The sequence below is a fragment of the Coregonus clupeaformis genome, chromosome 25, assembly GCF_020615455.1.
Source record: "Coregonus clupeaformis isolate EN_2021a chromosome 25, ASM2061545v1, whole genome shotgun sequence".
NCBI lineage: Eukaryota > Metazoa > Chordata > Actinopteri > Salmoniformes > Salmonidae > Coregonus > Coregonus clupeaformis.
The window spans coordinates 27,245,794-27,266,291 of NC_059216.1; the positions used below are offsets into that span (position 1 = coordinate 27,245,794).

General features: G+C 45.4%; 1 protein-coding gene across 4 annotated transcripts in view; it reads left to right on the top strand.

Annotated features, from left to right (window-relative positions):
* The window catches only part of ralgapa1 (Ral GTPase activating protein catalytic subunit alpha 1), a 94,816-nt gene that overhangs the window by 71,531 nt on the left and 2,787 nt on the right, over window positions 1-20,498 (top strand). For all 4 annotated transcript variants that reach the window (XR_005995369.2, XM_041848003.2, XM_041848001.2 and 1 more), the window contains exons 38-40: window positions 3,677-3,835; window positions 4,600-4,727; window positions 18,780-18,904. Coding sequence is in view for 3 of the 4 variants with exons in the window: in XM_041848003.2 (XP_041703937.2) it covers window positions 3,677-3,835; window positions 4,600-4,727; window positions 18,780-18,904 (412 nt within the window). In the remaining variant the exon portion in view is untranslated. The remainder of the gene's footprint in view (window positions 1-3,676; window positions 3,836-4,599; window positions 4,728-18,779; window positions 18,905-20,498) is intronic.

Consider the following 20,498-nt stretch of genomic DNA (forward strand, 5'->3'; position numbering starts at 1 on the left):
TTCAAGGTCCTGGAGTGGCCTAGCCAGTCTCCAGATCTCAACCCCTAGAAAATCTTTGGAGGGAGTTGAAAGTCCGTGTTGCCCAGCGACAGCCCCAAAACATCACTGCTCTAGAGGAGATCTGCATGGAGGAATGGGCCAAAATACCAGCAACAGTGTGTGAAAACCTTGTGAAGACTTACAGAAAACGTTTGACCTGTGTCATTGCCAACAAAGGGTATATAACAAAGTATTGAGAAACTTTTCTTATTGACCAAATACTTATTTTCCACCATAATTTGCAAATAAATTCATTAAAAATCCTACAATGTGATTTTCTGGATTTTTTTTCTCATTTTGTCTGTCATAGTTGACGTGTACCTATGATGAAAATTACAGGCCTCTCTCATCTTTTTAAGTGGGAGAACTTGCACAATTGGTGGCTGACTAAATACTTTTTCCCCACTGTAATTATTATTTCATCTTTAAGGCCTTTACTGGCTAGCCAGGCAGTGGAGTACTTTGATGCATGCGATGGAGCATTGTCCTGCATAAAAATCATGGTCTTCTTGAAAGATGCAGACTTTTTGCCGTACCACTGCTTGAAAAAAAGTGTCTTCTAAAAACTGGCAGTAGGTTTGGGAGTTGAGTTTGAGTCCCTCTTCAACCCGAAAAGGTCCAACTAGCTCGTCTTTAATAATACCAGCCCATACCAGTACGCCACCTCCACCTTGCTGGCGTCTGAGTTGAAGTGGAGCTCAGTGCCCGTTACTGATCCAGCCACAGGCCCATCCATCTGGTCCGTCAAGAGTCACTCATCTCATCAGTCCATAAAACCTTTGAAAAATCTGTCTTCAGATATTTCTTGGCCCAGTCTTGACGTTTCAATGTATGTGTCTTGTTCAGTGGTGGTCGGGTTTCAGCCTTCCTTACCTTGGCCATGTCACTGAGCACTGAACACCTTGTACTTCTGGGCACTCCAGGTAGGTTGCAGTTCTGGAATATGACAGCTCTGGAGGATAATGGGTTCCTGGTAGCTTCACGTTTGATTCTTCTCAAATCTTTGGCAGTTAACCTGCGTCTTTTTGTCTCAACACGGTTCTTGAGACCCTGTTGACTATTTGCAACAAAACGTTTGATGGTTCTGTGATCATGCCCCAATATCTTAGCAATTTCAAGAGTGCTGCATCCCTCTGAAATACTTTTTACAATGTTTGACTTTTCAGAGTCAGTTAAATCTATTTTTTGGCCCATTTTGCCTGAGGAAAAGAAGCTGCCTAATAATTATACACACCTTGATATAGGGTGTTGATCTCCTTAGGCCACACCCTCCCTCATTACACAAATACACATCACCTGATATGCTTAAATCCAATAAGCAATTCCAGTTTATACAGCTTGGAGTTGGGAAATATGCATAATAATGATGATATGGTCAAAATACTGACTTGCCTAATAATTGTGCACACAGTGTATATACACACCTACCATTTACCACATAGAAGCATAATATTTTAACAATTTAATTATAGTTAGCCCTTTTTCTTTTATTCCAGGCTTTATCTAAATATTCTGCAAAGGGACATACACAATGGACAAAAAAACATTTCAGTTTCTCCTCATGGCTCGTAATGCCAGGGTATATCTGGTGTGCTTTCTGGAATAAGAGCAAGCGTATATCATGGTAGAAAGGGCAGTAGAGGATAAAATGAGTTTCATTCTCTATTTCTTCGAGGTCACAATAGTTACATAGACTTTCCTCTTCCATTTCACCACAATACCGACCTGTTTACGCAGAGGCAATATCCCTGATCTTACCTGTGCACATAGCGATCTCTTGCTTTTAGGTAGGTTATACATAATATATTTCTCACACACAAATTCGCCCTTAATCAAACAAAAGGATCTCAATTTGGGTTTATGATTAATCTCCTCCAACCATTTTTTTATATTGCATCAAGTTGTTTTTTAATCATATCTATGTCTCCCTTAATTTGGATTTCGTGCAGATGTCAGACATTTCAGTTGTGTTCCAACATCTAGTGAAAAGCCTTCCCAGAAGAGTGGAGGCTGTTGTAGCAGCAAAGGGGAGACCAACTCCCTATTAATGCCCATGATTTTGGAATGAGATGTTCAATGAGCAGGTGTCCACATACTTTTGGTCATATAGTGTACGTGCAGGTGGTGGTGGCCCCCCCAAACCCCCTGGTCCGTTCCAAATTGCACCCCATTTCCTGTATAGTGCACTACTTTCGACCAGAGCCCAGTAGTGCACTATATAGGGAATTGGGTGCCATTTGGGACACATCACCCTGTCTGTCATAGTGAGGGTCCTGGAGCGTAGCTCTCGCTCCTGCTCCCCCTTCACTCGGCGGTCCGCGCTGCACATGGCCATAATGTAGCCAAATTAGATCTGGCCGTGGCTGTCCCCCTGGTTAAACTCATATCATGACTCCTCAGCAGCTGATTGGATTTGGAGAGGCTGGAGGAGATGCTATCCAACAGAGCAATCTGCAGATAGACACTAAACCATGTTAACCAGACGCTAAAGCGTGTCAGCTCAGCCAGCGAGAGCGGCCAGCAGGCACTCTCTCTCACACTCACACACGGGGACGCACGGGGACGCACGCTCACACACAGTCAGTCTCACACACATACACACTCCAGCCCCGCAAATGTATTTGTTTGTTTTCACTAGTACTGTTCCCCCATCTCCCCCAGACAGTGACGGGCGTATCCAAGGTTGAAGGCTGAGAATACATCCACACCCTCTAGGTCTTAGGATTTATGAATGAGGGCTGCTGATGTGAAATGTAAAGAGGGAGATGGTTCAAGCCGCATCTAACGGCTATCTGCTCAGCAATGGATGAGGATTAGATTTTGTGATTTGCTGGGAGGAAAGAATGAGTTTCCTATTGGTTGAGAGCGGAGGATGAAGACAAGGTGCTATACAGGCCATGGTCATGTTCATTAGGGCACACAACATACAAAGTTAATGAGCATTTCTTATTAGACAAGTCCATGTAGTCCCTCCTGTTTTCTTCAGTTTGTGTACCTAATGAGCACACTGTGGCCCTCAGAGTGATTGAGTGAACGGTAAGATGGAGAAAGCGTTAGAAAGATGAGCTGTGGAAGATGGATGGATGAGTACTGGGGTATAAAGCAGCGTGTGGTGGCGGCTCCTCTCACCTATCACTCTTCAAGGTTAATGATAGAGGAGTCCTAGGCATCCTAGACCTCACTCTGCCTGCCCCACACAGGACACAATGACACATGGTTGGAAAACCCTGGATGAATGAAGGAGCCTTAGACACTGTATTCACAAAGAGTTTCACAGTAGGAGTGCTGATATAGGAACAGTTTTGCTTTTTAGAACACAATGAAAAAGATTATATGAACAGGGGGCGGAAGCTGATCCAAGATCAGCACTCCTACTCTGAGATGCTTTTTGAATAGGGGGCCCTGAGAGAATGAGAATCAGACAAAGACGGCCTTAGTTTTGACAGTTTCATCAGGGACGCCAAGCTCAAGGCTCTCACTTAATGTGTCACTGTTCAATTGTCCTCTGCCATGTGAATGAATTACTTGAACACTATTTTTCAAAAAGTCGACATTGACTAGACAGGGACACTCTCTCTCACCTCCTCCCCTCTCCTCTTCTCACACCTCCTCTCACCTCTCACCTATGTCCTCCAAGCTACGCCATCTTGGGAATGACGAGGTGCACATCGTGTGGTCGGAGCACTCTCGAGACTACAGGAGAGGCATCATCCCTACAGAGTTTGGAGATGTCCTCATCATCATCTACCCCATGAAGAACCACATGTACAGCATCCATATCCTCAAGAAGCCAGAGGTGGGTTCAGATCTGCCCCACATCCACCTGAGACTCCCATGTCTATAGATTTTTTCTTCATCACATTAACATTAAGGTATCCTAGATTCCATTTCCTGTCATTGCCCTTGAGCAAGGCACTTAACTGCTCCAGGGGTGCCGCACCTTGACTGACCATGGCTTTCAACCCCTCAGTGTTTTTTTTTGTTTTTTTTCTGTGGGTTTCTGTGGGTTAAAAGAAAAAAAAAGAAAAATGTCTTTGTTCTGAAAAATGACAATGGACAATAACACAGCTATTCCTGCTGCAGTGTTCTATTTTTATATATAAATAAACCAAATAAACACATGTCTCGCGGCACTCCTGCTTCCTGCTCAGTTATGTCCGGACTAATCGGGTCAACAGGATTCTTAGAATTAAATTGCGGTATGGATATGGCTAGAAGACGGGTCTGTCCCTTCAGAGTCTGGGGAAATGTGGAAAGATAGCCAGATAAGGACAAAAAAGAGGTCTGGCTTTCATGAAAGTAAATTCTGGCACTGAAACGACATCAGCCATAAAGTGCTTTTATGTTATTTTATCAAATAAACAGTGCATTGAACATTGCATTCCCTGGGATCTGATAGACGAAGACCACTATTTACTGTTATTGGTTTATAAAGTTTCTTATATTGTTCTGGCTTTATCTAATCAATGGTAACTTACATAGTTGTTTTCTTTTTCTCTCTCTTCATCCCTCTCTCTCACTCTACTCCCGACCCCCCCCCACCCCACCCCCACCCCTCAGGTCCCGTTTTTCGGGCCCCTGTTCGATGGAGCCATAGTGGATGAGAAGATCCTTCCCACCATGGTCCGGGCTACAGCCCTCAATGCCAGCAGGGCTCTAAAATCCCTCATCCCCCTCTACCAGAACTTGTATCCTTCCCCATCTCTCTACCCTGACTCTGCCTACCTCAGCCCTGTCCAGCACACTGCCTGTAGGGGGGAGATAAAACCACAATACACTGTGTGATCTGTGATCTGTTACGCCTGTCCTCGCCTGTGGCTAGGGCTGTCACGTTAACGTGTTGTTTGTTGGGCTTGTTATTTTGCACTAGCAAGGGAGATCAGTAGAAAGTGTGTGTGTATCACCTTGCTGTAGAGACGGGCAAAGGAAATAGATTGACAGACAGACCAGCTCCTGACTGCACTGCAGGCTAAGGAGACGTAATGGTAGAACAGCGTCTCTCTCGCTCAATAATTATTGATGTCGCATCCCCTCCCGCGCTGTATTTTTCAACATGTAGAGCTTCACATTTTGCTTGGTGCAAAGAGGTGACAGCAGTTTTCTCCAGTAGACCGCAGTAGCCTCTCTGTGATCATTGCCCATCGTCTCCTAACGATGATTCAGAGCAATTTGCTTTTGAAATGCTTCGGTAGTGATTTCTCTTTTGCGTCCTCTGCTTTGACTCACACCACCATCGCCAATATCATGGCTACTCTTAAAAACATTTATTAGCTTGATCCCTTTGAATGGCACATTTTTGGGGGGATTACGGTAGCTTTATTTTTGCCAAATTGTTTCAATATTGTCCAATATTGAAATGCTTCAGTAGCAATTTCTTTCTCGCGGTCTCTCCTCCTCTCTCTCTTCTCACTTTGACTCACACCATCACTAATAGCATGGCTTTTAAACTCAGTCCAACACTAATGTTGATCCTTTTGAATAGTAACATATTTTTGCCAAATTGTTTCAATAATGTCCAATAATAACGCTGTAACAATTTTACAAAATCTACATAATGTTAATATGAATGTTAATGCTTCAATATTTTATACCTTGCGTCAATAGAAAAACCCTCCATCAGTTTCTATGCCATGTAGAAATGAACTCAAATCTATAACAAAGCACCACTTTTCCCTCCAGTCTAGTTTGCTTCTAGGTACTGAAGTGAATTTGTAATTTCACCTATACTTTTCCCCCATTTGTCCTTATTTCTCCCTGGAAAGTGCTACTATGTTGACCACTCAAGCTCGCATGCTTCAAATCCCTACCTCTAAATACTCTAGCTTTTAACCCCTCTTTTCAAGCTCTCCTCTTTTCAAAAAAGGATAATACTGTTCGAAAACAAAGCAAAATATAGGGGGGTGAAAAGCGATTCGCATCTGCCATGTCCTCGGAGCAAAAGAGATTGTTTGGCTCAGCTTGAGACTTTGCTCGCAGCAATCTCACCCATCTGTGTGTGTGTGTGTGTGTGTGTGTGTGTGTGTGTGTGTGGTGTGTGCAGCATGGAGCAGAGCAGGGCTCGATACTGGACTGGGCTATTGATTGGCGTGAGTTGCACCGGTCGATGGGCCTGACAGCCAGAATTACAGTAATCTGTCATTATCGACGGATGTCTTTCCAGACTGTCTCTCTATCTGCCTCAGTCTCCAGACCCTCTCTTTTTGTTTGTTTGTTTCTTTTCTCTCTTATTTTCTTTTCTTTTACTTCACTTTTTCTCACTCCTTTGACAAAATGTGTTTGAGAGGGGGACAGAGATCTTGTCTTTCAGCAGGCAACTAATTGAAGTCTGTGTAAGGAATGATTCACAGCAATGTTTTAAGTGTGTGTGTGTGCGTTTGCTGCTTTCGTGTGTGCGTGTTAAGGGAGCTGTTCTCTAAATGCCTTCCACTGAGGGGCTTTTAGGAAGCACTGAGGCAGAAGGAATTGAGTGGTCCCAGAGGACCAGCAACACAGACACTGAGCAGTACTTAGTTACCTGTTGATAGAGCAGCAGAGTACTGCCAGTAAACGTGGGTGTGTCGGTGGGTGGGCGGTCGTGCATGCTGGGCTATTCTCGCCATTCATTCCTCAACAGTAGATATAAAATGGTTCTGCAACATCACCCCCCCCCCACACCACCACCTCTGACAGATCGTTCTTGTACAATGTGAACAAACAGTATTATTGATTATGATAATTGTAATGGCGTTATTAGGGAAATCCACTGGAGAAAAGGATTTCCTGTCTTCCTCTAAGGATGATGGGTTATTTCCTGTGTTCTGCTGTGTTCTGGAATGAGTCCTTGTTTTTTTTCCTAATCGAAAAAGGAAAATTACAGCACTGAATGCTAAATTCATTCTGTAAAACAAGGTGCAGCGGATTGGATAGTGGACTCATAGAATTACATATTGAGACCCTATTTATTTAATAATATATGATCTCTGTGAGTGGACTTGAAATCAGGTCAAACTACGTTACAGCAGCAAACTGGAGCTTGTAGTGATGGCGTGACGTAGGTTAGTTCCCCCACAATCCCCCTGGAGTGCAGAGGTGCCCAACCCCGGAGCAGCTAAGTGATCCTGTTCATAAAGGAGAACACTGGGGTTTTTCTCTCCTCCAGACGCTGCCCGCCTGCCGACCGCCGTGCTTTGTGAAACCACATCAAAAGAGCCTTTTCTCCTCTTCGTCCTCCTCCTTTCTCCTCTTCGTCCTCTGCGTACCTTTTCTGAATGGAGCAGCGCCAGGGGATGAGCCTGCCTTTTGTTTGAGTCGTGGTTTTAGATGTTGCGAACACTCTCTCTGTCCACCATCTATCCCTTTACCTCTCTTTTCTCTCTCTGCCTCTTCTCCACCTCCTCCAGCACGCGCCCGTCGACCACTCTCTCTCCTCCACACTAAGTTTCAGTTCATCCTCTTGGCCCCGGGGCTCGTCCATCTGCCTCCACTCACTGATCCATCATTTGCCATGACTGTGAAATCAGGGCTTGGAAGGGAAAAAAGGGCCCCCTTTTCTGCTTCTGGTCTTAATGTCTGGTGGACTCAAATAGCAGATAGCTGCTACAGTACCTGGCGTCATGCAGCGCTACGAATCATGGCACGTCATGGAGCTGCTAGGCAAACAGCCAGAGAGAGAGAGGCTCAGGGTAACACAGGCAGCACAACCCAAGCCTCTATCCTATCGCAGATATCAGGCTTTTGTTGCTACAGCGCTAAGAGTAATCCAAGGGTCATGTAAACAGCCATTCAAATAGCGACTTCCAACAGCCAGTTTGGAGATCTGTTCTGTGGCAGTCACACACACACAAAAACACACCCTCCAGATCCTCAGCCCTCCCTCCCAGTGCGTTTGGGGGCAGTGTGATAAAATGTTTTTAGCGTACCGGCTTGGGAAAGTTGTTAGCTAGCATAGCACAGGATAAGTTGGCCATATGCCTGAGCGGCTCGGCTAACAGAGTGACCACGCTGGTTAGTTAGTGTTAGAATGTTTGGGTGTGATTAGAGTTAGGTTGACCTCTCTGGCCTTGGGGTCTTAGGGTCAGGGGCTCAACCATCCACCCCTCTAGACCACCTCTACAGCTGGTGGACCATGTGGTCTGTCTGAGCTAAGGCCCCTTGATAACATTCAACAACACAGCCTCTGGTCTCCCTCTGTTTTGCCTAACTGATCTGTGTGTGTTTAGGAGAATAAGGGACTCTCAAGCTGTTTGGAAGGCAGACTAAAATGTAACTGTGTGAGCTGCGGCCATCTCCCATCTGTCAGTGGCCGATTGTGGAGCCGGAGACACAATGTTGGTTGTGGAGGAGGAGGAGAAAGGGGAGAGAGGACAGTCGCTAAGCGGCTTCCCCATTGGCCCTGCCAGTCCAGTGGTTTGTGTGCGAGCCAGTGAGAGAATGGCGGTAGGGACAGCCACACACACACACTCTGGCTTCTGATTGGCAGCAATCACTGCCCTGCTGCTGGGGTCAGCATATGGTGGAGCGTGATAGTGGAGGGATAGAGGGAGCGTTGGGTCAGTGCCTTCATCACTCTGCTCTGACTCTGCCTTTTCCAAAGGCAACCGAGCTGATGAAAGCTTTGGGCTTGGGCTCCTTTTGTCCCCCCGCTCTCCCCCTCACACACACACAACCAGGCACAGCCAAACGCCTAACGGGCAGCGCAGCCACACACTGCCAGCTCCCACAATGGGCCCCATTGTGTCCCAGTAACACTGCGGCCTGCTGGGCTGTGTGACAGAGAGAGAGGGGGAGAGGGAGGGGGGGGGGGGCTTAGCTACTCGCTAATTGTTTCCTGTCAAAGTATAAAAGGGGGGAGTAAATAAAGAAAAGGAGGTGGGGTCACAACTAATCGCTCTCTCCCACTCCTCTTCTCTCTGTGTTTTTGTTCTGGCTGGCTTTGACCCTAGCTGCTCTGTCCTCCTGACCTCTGTGATGCTGATGATGGCTCATTCTGCATGGAAATATACTTATTTATTCATTTAGCACAGACAACATAATCTGTACACTAATTCAGATATATCTCTCTACTACCGTGCTCTCTCGTACAGCAGTCAATTGAATTTAGATAAGAAGTAGATCTTGTTATCGATCTAATTGCACTCTAATGTAAAATTATATCAAGATGCATCGATGAGCACATTATTTTCCTATGCATAATTATTTTCCTAATGTTGTACTATTTATACAGTTGATATCAGTCAGTGTTTATGTAACGTCTTCAACCCTGTTGATTTATCTCCTAATTAATCATTTTCATGTTTTCCAGCTATGTTGTTGTGTTGTCTCTTTCGTGCCTCAGCATCAGAGCTGTGCTCACACATAAGCTAGAGGCATAATGGAGATTGTTTTTATCCCCCTGGTTGGGGAAAGTGGGTAAACAAGCTAACCCCTTGGGGGGCTGGGAGTCACGGATGTGGAGGGCCGGCTCTCTGACAAGGTGTTTAGGATTCGCGGCGGGTCGGCTACAGGCGCCGAGATGAGGTGTGTGTGTGTGTGTCGGCCGCGGGTCAGTTGCATGCTGTATGCTCGTAGATGAGCTGTCTGACTGGGAGGTCACAGCCTGAATCAATGCAAACTACCTGTGACCCGTCTAGGCCCAAGACCACCAGCTGCCTAGATAAACACTCTAGAACCACATCAGAACAGAACCAGTCGTCACCCAGTACCTGTTGTTGTTGCTACTATAGAGCTGACTGTCCTAGATCATTATAAAGACTGGCTTTTTAAGAGCACACATCTCCTCTTAGTGCCTTTCAGTGTTACGCAATGCTATAAATTAGGAGAGATCATCATCAAAAACAATTCAATTCAAATCAAATTTTATTTGCCACATGCGCCGAATACAACAGGTGTAGACCTTACAGTGAAATGCTTACTTACAAGCCCTTAATCAACAATGCAGTTTTAAGAAAATAAAAAAAAGTGTTAAGTAAAAAATAAAAATAGCAAATAATTAAAGCGCAACAGTAAAATAAAATAACAGTAGGGAGGCTATATACAGGGGTTACCGGTACAGAGTCAATGTGCGGGGGCACCGGTTAATCGAGGTAATTGAGGTAATATGTACATTTAGGTAGAGTTAAAGTGACTATGCATAGATAATAAACAGAGTAGCAGCAGCGTAAAATGTGGGGTGGGGTGGGGTGGGGGGGCAATGCAAATAGTCCGGGTAGCCATGATTAGCAGTTCAGGAGTCTTATGGCTTGGGGGTAGAAGCTGTTAAGAAGCCTTTTGGACCTAGACTTGGCGCTCCGGTACCGCTTGCCGTGCGGTAGCAGAGAGAACAGTCTATGACTAGGGTGGCTGGAGTCTTTGATAATTTTTAGGTACGGCAACTGCACCGCCCGCAACCACAGGGCTCTCCAGAGGGTGGTACAGTCTGCCCAACGCATCACCAGGGTCACACTGTTATTGCGGGTGTAGCGAAAAGCTTGTGTTCCTATCTCCAACAGTGCAGTAATATCTAATAATTCACAACAATACACACATCTAAAAGTAAAATAATGGAATTAAGAAAAATATAAATATTATGTCGGAGTGGCATTGACTAAAATACAGTAGAATAGAATACAGTATATACATATGAAATGAGTAAAGCAGTATGTAAACATAATTAAAGTGACTAGTGTTCCATTATTAAAGTGACCAGTGATTCCATGTCTACATATATAGGGCTGCATCATCTAAGGTGCAGGGTTGAGTAACCGGGTGGTAGCCGGCTAGTGATGGCTATTTAACAGTCTGATGGCCTTGAGATAGAGGCTGTTTTTCGGTCTCTCAGTCCCAGCTTTGATGCACCTGTACTGACCTCGCCTTCTGGATGGTAGCGGGGTGAACAGGCCGTGGCTCGGGTGGTTGATGTCCTTGATGAACTTTTTGGCCTTCATGTGACATCGGGTGCTGTAGGTGTCCTGGAGGGCAGGCAGTGTGCCCCCGGTGATGCGTTGGGCAGACCGTACCACCCTCTGGAGAGCCCTGTGGTTGCCGGCGGTGCAGTTGCCGTACCAGGTGGTGATACAGCCCAACAGGATGCTCTCAATTGTGCATCTGTAGAAGTTTGTGAGGGTCTTAGGGGCCAAGATGAATTTCTTCAGCCTCCTGAGGTTGAAGAGGCGCTGTTGCGCCTTCTTCACCACACTGTCTGTGTGGGTGGACCACACCGAGACACTTGAAGCTTTTCACCTTCTCCACTGTGGTCCTGTTGATGTGGATAGGGGCGTGCTACGTCTGCTGTTTCCTGTAGTCCTTCGTTTGTTGACATTGAGGGAGAGGTTATTTTCCTGACACCGCTCCGCCAGGGCCCTCACCTCCTCCCTGTAGGCTGTCTCGTCATTTTTGGTAATCAAGCCTACTACTGTTGTGTCCAACTCAAATCATCAAGTTTGCAGAGGAGGTGTGCGTGGCCAGGCAGTCATGGGTGAACAGGGAGTACAGGAGGGGGCTGAGCACGCACCCTTGTGGGGCCCCTTTGTTGAGGATCAGCGAAGTGGAGGTGTTGTTTCCTACCTTCACCACCTGGGGGAGGCCCGTCAGGAAGTCCAGAACCCAGTTGCACAGGGTACTATGGTGTTGAAGGCTGAGCTATGGTCAATGAACAGCATTCTTACATAGGTATTCCTCTTGTCCAGATGGGATAGGGCAGTGTACAGTGCGATGGCGATTGCATCGTCTGTGGATCTATTGGGCCGGTATGCAAATTGAAGTGGGTCTAGGGTGTCAGCTAAGGTAGAGGTGATATGATCCTTAACTAGCCTCTCAAAGCATTTCATGATGACAGAAGTGCCATGGGGCAATTAGTCATTTAGTTCAATTACCTTTGCTTTCTTGGGTACAGGAAACAATGGTGGACATCTTGAAGCAAGTGGGGACAGCAGACTGGGATAGAGAGAGATTGAATATGTCCGTAAACACTCCAGCCAACTGTTCTGCGCATGCTCTGAGGACGTGGCTAGGGATGCCATCTGGGCTGGCAGCCTTGCGAGGGTTAACGCTCTTAAACATCTTACTCACGTCAGCCACGGAGAACGAGAGCCCTCAGTCATTGGGAGTGGGCAGCGTCGGTGGCACTGTGTTATCCTCAAAGTGGGCGAAGAAGGTGTTTAGCTTGTCCAAGAGCAAGACGTCGGTGTCTGCGACGTGGCTGGTTTTCCCTTTTTAATCCGTGATTGTCTGTAGATCCTGCCACATACGTCTCATGTCTGAGCCGTTGAATTGCGACTCCACCTTGTCGCTGTACTGTTTTGCCTGTTTGATTGCCTTACGGAGGATTAATGTGATGGTGTTGAGTCCTTACTGTTGCATCCTTCTTTAGGAATGTGTTTTTAAACCAATAGAGAACTGCACTACAATAAGGAAATGTATAATCTGATCTGTGGCTGTATGGTTAAAATGAATAGAATTATATAAACTACCGGTCAAAAGTTTTAGAACACCACTCATTCAAGGGTTTTTCTTTATTTGTACTATTTTCTACATTGTAGAATAAAAGTGAAGACATCAAAACTATGAAATAACACATATGGAATCATGTAGTAACCAAATGAGATTCTTCAAATAGCCACCCTTTGCCTTGATGACAGCTTTGTACACTCTTGGCATTCTCTCAACCAGCTTCACCTGGAATGCTTTTCCAACAGTCTTGAAGGAGTTCCCACATATGCTTAGCACTTGTTGGCTGCTTTTCCTTCACTCTGCAGTCCGACTCATCCCAAACCATCTCAATTTGGTTGAGGTCGGGGGATTGTGGAGGCCAGGTCATATGATGCAGCACTCCATCTCTCTCCTTCTTGGTAAAATAGCCCTTACACAACCAGGAGGTGTGTTGGGTCATTTGTCCTGTTGAAAAACAAATGATAGCTGTGTTAGCCATGCTGGTTAAGTGTGCCTTGAATTCTAAATAAATCAGACCGTGTCACCAGCAAAGTACCCCCACACCATAACACCTCCTCCTCCATGCTCTACGGTGGGAACTACACATGCGGAGATCATCTGTTCACCCACACGCGTCTCACAAAGAGTCAGCAGTTGGAACCAAAAATCTCAAATTTGGACTCCAAGCAAGTCTCTTATTATTATTGGTGTTCTTTAGTAGTGGTTTCTTTGCAGCAATTCGACCATGAAGGCCTGATTCACACAGTCTCCTCTGAACAGTTGATGTTGCGATGTGTCTGTTACTTGAACTCTGAAGCATTTTATTTGGGCTGCAATTTCTGAGGCTGGTAACTAATGAACTTATCCTCTGCAGCAGAGGTAACTCTGGGTCTTCCATTCCTGTGGCGGTCCTCATGAGAGCTAGTTTCATCATAGCGCTTGATGGTTTTTGCGACTGCACTTAAAGAAACTGAAAGTTCTTGAAATGTTCTGTATTGACTGACCTTCATGTCTTAAGGTAATGATGGACTGTCGTTTGTCTTTGCTTATTTGAGCTGTTCTTGCCATAATATGGACTTGGTCTTTTACCAAATAGGGCTATCTTCTGTATACCCCCCTACCTTGTAACAACACAGCTGATTGGCTCAAATGCATTAAGAAGGAAAGACATTTAACAAATCAACTTTTAATTAACAGGCACACCTGTTAATTGAAATGCATTCCAGGTGACTACCTCATGAAGCTGGTTGAGAGAATGCCAAGAGTGTGCAAAGCTGTCATTACATTTTACATTTTAAATTTTAGTCATTTAGCAGACGCTCTTATCCAGAGCGACTTACATTTAATTAAAAATAATAATAATTATACTGGCCCCCCGTGGGAATCGAACCCACAACCCTGGCGTTGCAAACGCCATGCTCTACCAACTGAGCTACATCCCTGCCGGCCATTCCCTCCCCTACCCTGGACGACGCTGGGCAAATTGTGCGCCGCCCCATGGGTCTCCCAGTCGTGGCCGGCTACGACAGAGCCTGGATTCGAACCAGGATCTCTAGTGGCACAGCTAGCACTGCGATGCAGCGCCTTAGACCACTGCGCCACTCGGGAGGCATGCTTTGCTTTGTCATCAAAGCAAAGGGTGGCTATGTGAGAAATCTCAAATATAAAATATATTTTGATTTGTTTAACACTTCTTTGGTTACTACATGATTCCATATGTGTTATTTCATCGTTTTGATGTCTTCACTATTATTCTACAATGTTGAAAATAGTAAAAATTAAGCAAAACCCTTGAATGAGTAGGTGTTCTAAAACTTTTGACCGGTAGTGTACATGTATTGGCTGTATAAACAGATTATTTATAACTGATTCTCCTACATACAGAGCACAGTCCAGGGAAAAACAATTGACATGTACGCATGTAAATTGGCCGGCTCTCTGTAATTCATTAATCATTGTTCCCATGTACGTGCGTGTATATGCATTTGCTCATGCCCGTGATAACATTAGCACTCCCTCCGCTGTGCCCTTAAATGTTAAATAACCGTTGAATTTGCATCAGCAGGCACACAGTGTGAGCAGTGATTACCATCTCACCATCGGACGGGGGGAGAGAGAGGCAGAACGGGCGACAGATAAATCAGGGCTGCAGGTCAGGTCCGGGAGCAATATTTCACAGGCAGGCCAGGCCTCCAATTGGGTTTGGTAGGAGATTAATAGGAATGGATCTGACTCCAGAGGGCCCCCGATCTGTGTCTGTGTGGCCCCAGGCGGAGAAGCATTACCTGGGCTATCTCCTCTCATCTGGGGGCTGGGGATGGAGCGAGGGGGACATTGGCAGTAATGACAAGGAGGGCTATGGCAGCCAGCCACAGCACCCTCCATCCCTCCGTCCTCCTCCCAGTAATAAAATCACTGTTAGGGCCTCGATATCGCAGCCATCAGATGGGGGAATAAACCGATTACCCTGCACTTCAGGGCACACACAGATTTCTGTAATCATTGTCTGTAAAAGTCCTTAAATTCAATTATTTATGTGATGTTTTCTCTCTTTCGGCTCTGTTCTCTCTCCCATTGCCCTGTGGCGCAGAATAAAGCAGGTAGCTTTACGAACCCTGCCAGTCAGAATCACTGAGGTTGGGCCCATTTCTACTGCCCCATATTTTTATCATCATTCAATTTGATCATTCTTGTGCTGTGAGATAAGCAGTGGAGTCCTAGGATTCTTGTAGTCGCTGGTCCGATGACTGATGCTAGTTATGCAGGTGTCTGTGCTTATTTCAAAGAACTGGAGCTATGTCCAAAATGGCACCCTATTCCCTATATAGTGCACTACTTTTGACCAGAGCCCTATGTAGTGAATAGGGTGACATTTTTCTGACTCGGCCTAGAAAAAATATAGTGTCAAAAACCCTGACCTTCACCAAAACCCTATAGTTGGGCTATTTTACTGTTAGGTATGCTTCAGTTGATGAGCCTAATTGTCAGTAGATGTTGAATGTAATGTGTGTTTTCCCATTTTAACTGGGTTGATGATCATGTCCATATTGGCTCTCTGCTTTTCTAGTGGGACCTCACTGGCCTGGCTGACACATTGCAGAGTTGTATTGAGGCAGTGTAGAGGGACAGTTACTGAGACATTGGGAAATGTGTCCTCTCTCTCTGTAGCTATGTTCTCGTCTCACAATAGAACAGTGGGCTCTCCCCTGCTCTCCACATTCTTCCTGTGTTTTCTTCCTGAAGATGCCAGCAATGCAACAGCCCACTGAGGACTGCTAGGTTAAAATAATAGAGCTAGATGTGGCGTAGAGGTGGAATGAGCAAGTGTACAATAAAAAATAAAACTCTCTCAGCGGGTGTATGTGAATAACACCCTGTAGGTGTCAGTTCGGTCCCCTAGCTAGGCTTACACCTCTCCCCTCTCATTTATAGTTGTAAATACCAAGGATCCATACGGTTTGGAATAGTGCCGCATATATTTTATTTAATGCTAGCTATTTGACTCACTGGGCACAAAAGCCTGATACGTGCTCTCTGTACAGCATGTGCATATTGTCTGCTTTAACTGACGGGTCAATTCTCCCTACTCCTCTCTTGTTGTCACTTGAATCCTACAGATGTAGAACCATATATGTGCGTTTTGGATGTATTTATTTATTCCGGTTCGGTTGTCATCCTTGTCATTGTGTGTGAGCTCTGAGGTGTGTAGCAGGTCAGTGATGGGCCTGTGTTCTCTCTTTGTAGCAGTAGAGAATGAGAGTTCTGCTCTGCTCAGTGGAGAGACCGACGCTCTTGGCCCTGAATCTCCAAACGGAGCGGATAGGAGAGCAATGGCTTGTTTAGAGCAACACATCACTCTGGAGAGGCCTGGCACATCTCTCCTCCTCCTGGCACACTCACTCCTTCATAACGGGGAGGATCAATTTGGAGGCTCAATTTGGAGGCTATCAGCAGCAGCATGTTCTGTGTGCTGAATTAACACAACGCCGGGGAACTGTTCTTGTAGCCCACCAAGGTCCCCCCCCCCCGACACACACACACACCCTCCACCACTCATAATGTGCTAACAAGCTCCCTTCTGGTGTCTCTTCACTGGCAATTTGTCCTCTTTCCTCCGAGCCGGGAGTCGAGTGCGGTGACAATGACAAGCTCGGTAGGAAGAGGGGGAGAGGCCAGGTGCATTTTTCCCTTGTTGCCTTTTTGCCTTTCATCCACAGGGAAAATGAGTTTCTTATGATACACAAAAGACTCCTTTCTTTTCCCCCTCTCTCTTCTCTCCTCTACTGCTCCGCTCCAACTCGAGAGGCTGGAAGGCTGGAGAGAGAAACCATGCACATTCTCTAAAGACACTTTTCTTCTTTAACAAGCTGTTAAAAGAAATGCCCATCACAAATTCAATTACAGTATATTTGTAGCCGGCCAGGGTCTATTTGATGGTTGAAAGATGTGTAATGCAAAAATCTGTTTTTCTCTTCACCTCGTTGTTTTTTTGCAGACACAAAAGACCATCTCAAGTCAACAGTGCAGAGGATTAGTTGTCGTGGTGACAGGGTGGCATTAGCGACGCAACACCAGGGCAGGTTGGCGGACACACGCAGAGCAGGGACAGGCGAAGAGGAGAAAAGGAGGCTGAAATGATTACCATTAAATAACGCAGCAGTGGCGCTTCTACGGCTTACTCCTCCTCTCTGCTCCTCTCTGCTCCTCTCAAAACTGAGGTCAACCACAGCTGCTCTGGTCCGACATGGCATGTGTTGGTCTTCCTACCTACAGGTCCCCCAACGCAGCATCTCACACAGTAACCTGTGTGCAGTGAATGAGGGTTATGTACAGTACTGATACTATACACTCAGACAGGCATGTGTACTACAGCTCCCTAAGAAACACAGGCGCTGCTACTGGGTTAGAACTTCATACAGTAACATGCCTGAGTGTAGTTGAATGAATGAGGATGATACACTGATGTCAAGACCCAATTGACACACGCACATTCTGATATGTTTTTCATTTCATTGGAGCAGGTAAACCGTAGAAAACCTGTTGACTTGATGAAGCACTGTGTTGCAGAATCTTCCCTTTCTCTCCAGAGAGGTGTTTGGTTTTGGTTGTGTTGTTTTCCTCCCAGTGTTAGTGTGCCCTGGTGTCAGAGTGACGTGTAGTCTCTCTGTGTCGGAGCTGTGTGGGACGTCTTTCTCTCTAAGTGGCATGAAGAGGTGAGGTGTAGAAGTCTCATCTGGTGGCTGCTGGCTGACGTGCATTAACTTGTTCCTTCATTATTACTGTGACACACACACAGGCACTCTCACTCACACGGAACACACACCCACTCCCTACTCCTAGGCCTTCTCACAGCCCTGAGCGGCATCTCTGATAGCTTTAATAACGAGCAGGAAGTGGGGTGCTGGGAAACAGGAAAAGGCAGGTGGCAGATCCACTGGAGTGCTGTCCTCCCCCCGCTGTGCAGCCTATCACACTTCCCCATGTTAGATGTCAGACTGGGTGTGTGTGTGTGTGTGTGTGTGTGTGTGTGTGTGTGTGTGTGTGTGACCGTTTAACACTGTTTGGCTGTTCCTTGTGTTAGGGATCGCCAGGTGGCTCCTCACCCTGCACAATGAAACACTCGGCTGCTCCCAAAATATCCTCTCCCCTTCCTCACTCCAGCAGGAGAGGGTCCTCACACTTTCTCTCTCTCCCCCGCTCACACACTTTCTCCCATGCTCTCTTTCTCTGTCCAATGCTTTCTCTCTTTCTCTCTCCCATGCTCTCTTTATCTCTGGTTATCTTTACCTCCCTCTCTCTCCGCTTCTCTTTAGCCCCTCTGCCTGCCGTATTCATGTAGAAAAGCCATATGCAACATCCTAACTAATCCAATCCAATCCATTAACAGAATCCCATCATTTTTACTTAACTGGATAATCGAGACCGTAAAAAGGCCATCGTTGCCAAATGTCATGATATTCAAAAGCCAATGTTGGGTTCCTAATACACTTTTTATATTATGGGTTGGATGGAGATGGTTGACTTTCGTCTCTTTTTACCTAGGAGCTTCTAATGGCAGTGGATGGTTGTCATTATGACCAGAGAGTCTCTGATTAGGGAGACTTATTTGGTTCACACAGAGAGACAGTAGATGGGGGGGGGTAGATTTTATTACAACTCTGTCGAATAAGTATGTGAGTAACGTTACAATGCTGCACAGGTAATGCAGTCCCAAAGGGCATCATTTAAAATATATTTATTTTGGCCTCCTGGTCAGTTTCACATTTCTATGAGATTGTATCTCCCTTTGAGAGTAAGGTCCTGTGCTCTAATGTGTTCCGTACTGAATTACCTTTGACCCTTGACCTGTGGCGCAGCTATGAGGAGAGAGCCCGTTACCTGGAGACCATCGTCCAGCACCACCTGGAGCCAACCACCTTCGAGGACTACGCAGCGAGGGTCTTCTGCCCCGCCCCCTACCACCACCTCCCCTCAGACCCAGGTATGACACTCTCTACTCGGTCTCTAGCCCACAGCCATTCACAGTCCATCTTTCATATACTGCAACCAGTGGTGGAAAAAGTACCCAATTGTCATACTTGAGTAAAAGTAAAGATATCTTAATAGAAAATGACTCAAGTAAAAGTGAAAGTCACCCAGTAAAATCCTACTTGGGTAAAAGTCTTGGAAGTATTTGGTTTTAAATATACTTAAGTATCAAAAGTAAATATAATTGCTAAAATATACTTAAGTATCAAAAGTATAAATCATAACAGATTCCATATATTAAGCAATCCAGACGGCACAATTTACGTGTTTTTTATTTATTTACGGATAGCCAGGGACACACTCCAACACTCAGACATAATTTACAAATGAAGCATTTGTGTTTAGTGAGTCCTCCAGATCAGAGGCAGTAGAGATGACCAGGGATGTTCTCTTGATAAGTGTGTGAATTTGACAATTTTCCTGTCCTGCTAAGCATTCATTTATTTTCTTTAGGAATGTAGTGAAATAAAAGTTGTCAAAATTAAAGTACAGATACCCCAAAAAACAACTTAAGTAGTACTTTAAAGTGTTTTTACTTAAGTACTTTTGTAGTGTTAGTTTGCAGTAGAGGGGTTTGGCCTGTTTGAGAAATGATCCGCAAATTCTTCTGTGTAGTTACGAGTTAGTTAAGAGGTATTGGCTTTGAAAACCTCCTTCACTTACTGCAATAACCTTAACTGCACTAGTTCTGTCTAAGCACCTGTCGTTTTTTGAAGTATTTTTGTAACAATGCACACTGATAGTGTTTCCCCTAGATAGATCCCCACACACACGCGCCCCCGGAGCAGTTAGCCACGTCTCACCCTCCCCTCATAGTGCCCTCTCTCCCTCCCCAGTTAAGGCCCCTCTCTCCTGGGGGTGATAAGTGCTCTGCCAGGCCCTGGGCTTGTTTGGCTGACATACCTGGTCTCATGGTCCAACATCACATTGATTCTCTCTCCAGCCTCATTGTCTCTGCTCGGTGGCTACAGGCTACAGTACACGCATGCAGAAAATGAAAGGGTCAGTCAGCCGGAAGACTTGTCGTTATATCCAATCTTAAAGGAGAGCATTATACTGTGACACAGAGCTGTTCTCTCTGTTCTCTTCTTTCTAATGTTAGTCACAGATGTAAGAAGATGTGTGCTCATAAAAAGCAGTAGCTTACATTAAGAGAATAAAATAAATACAATCTTGAATGTTTTCAAAAATCCCAAAAGATTTTGAACCTGTCCATGACGTCGCTTTTTGACAGTTTGAATTTGTGACCCTTTCATTTGTAAAAAGATGCATGTGTGCTGTACATGTTTGTTTTCCACACATTGAGAAAAATAAACATGTTTTGTGACTGAAAAATACCCCATATTATTATGGTAATGCAATTATAATGTTATTGACCTGTGCTTTAGCAAATGTTAGTTCTCCTAGTACATAATGTGATGAGTATCTTTCAGCCCCAAAACCTTGCCTTGATTAATTCTTGCCTTTGTGTTGATAACACCAGTCCACGACGGACTCTGCTCCTCTTAACCCCAAATTATCATATTTCTTTTTGTTTCTTTGTTTTT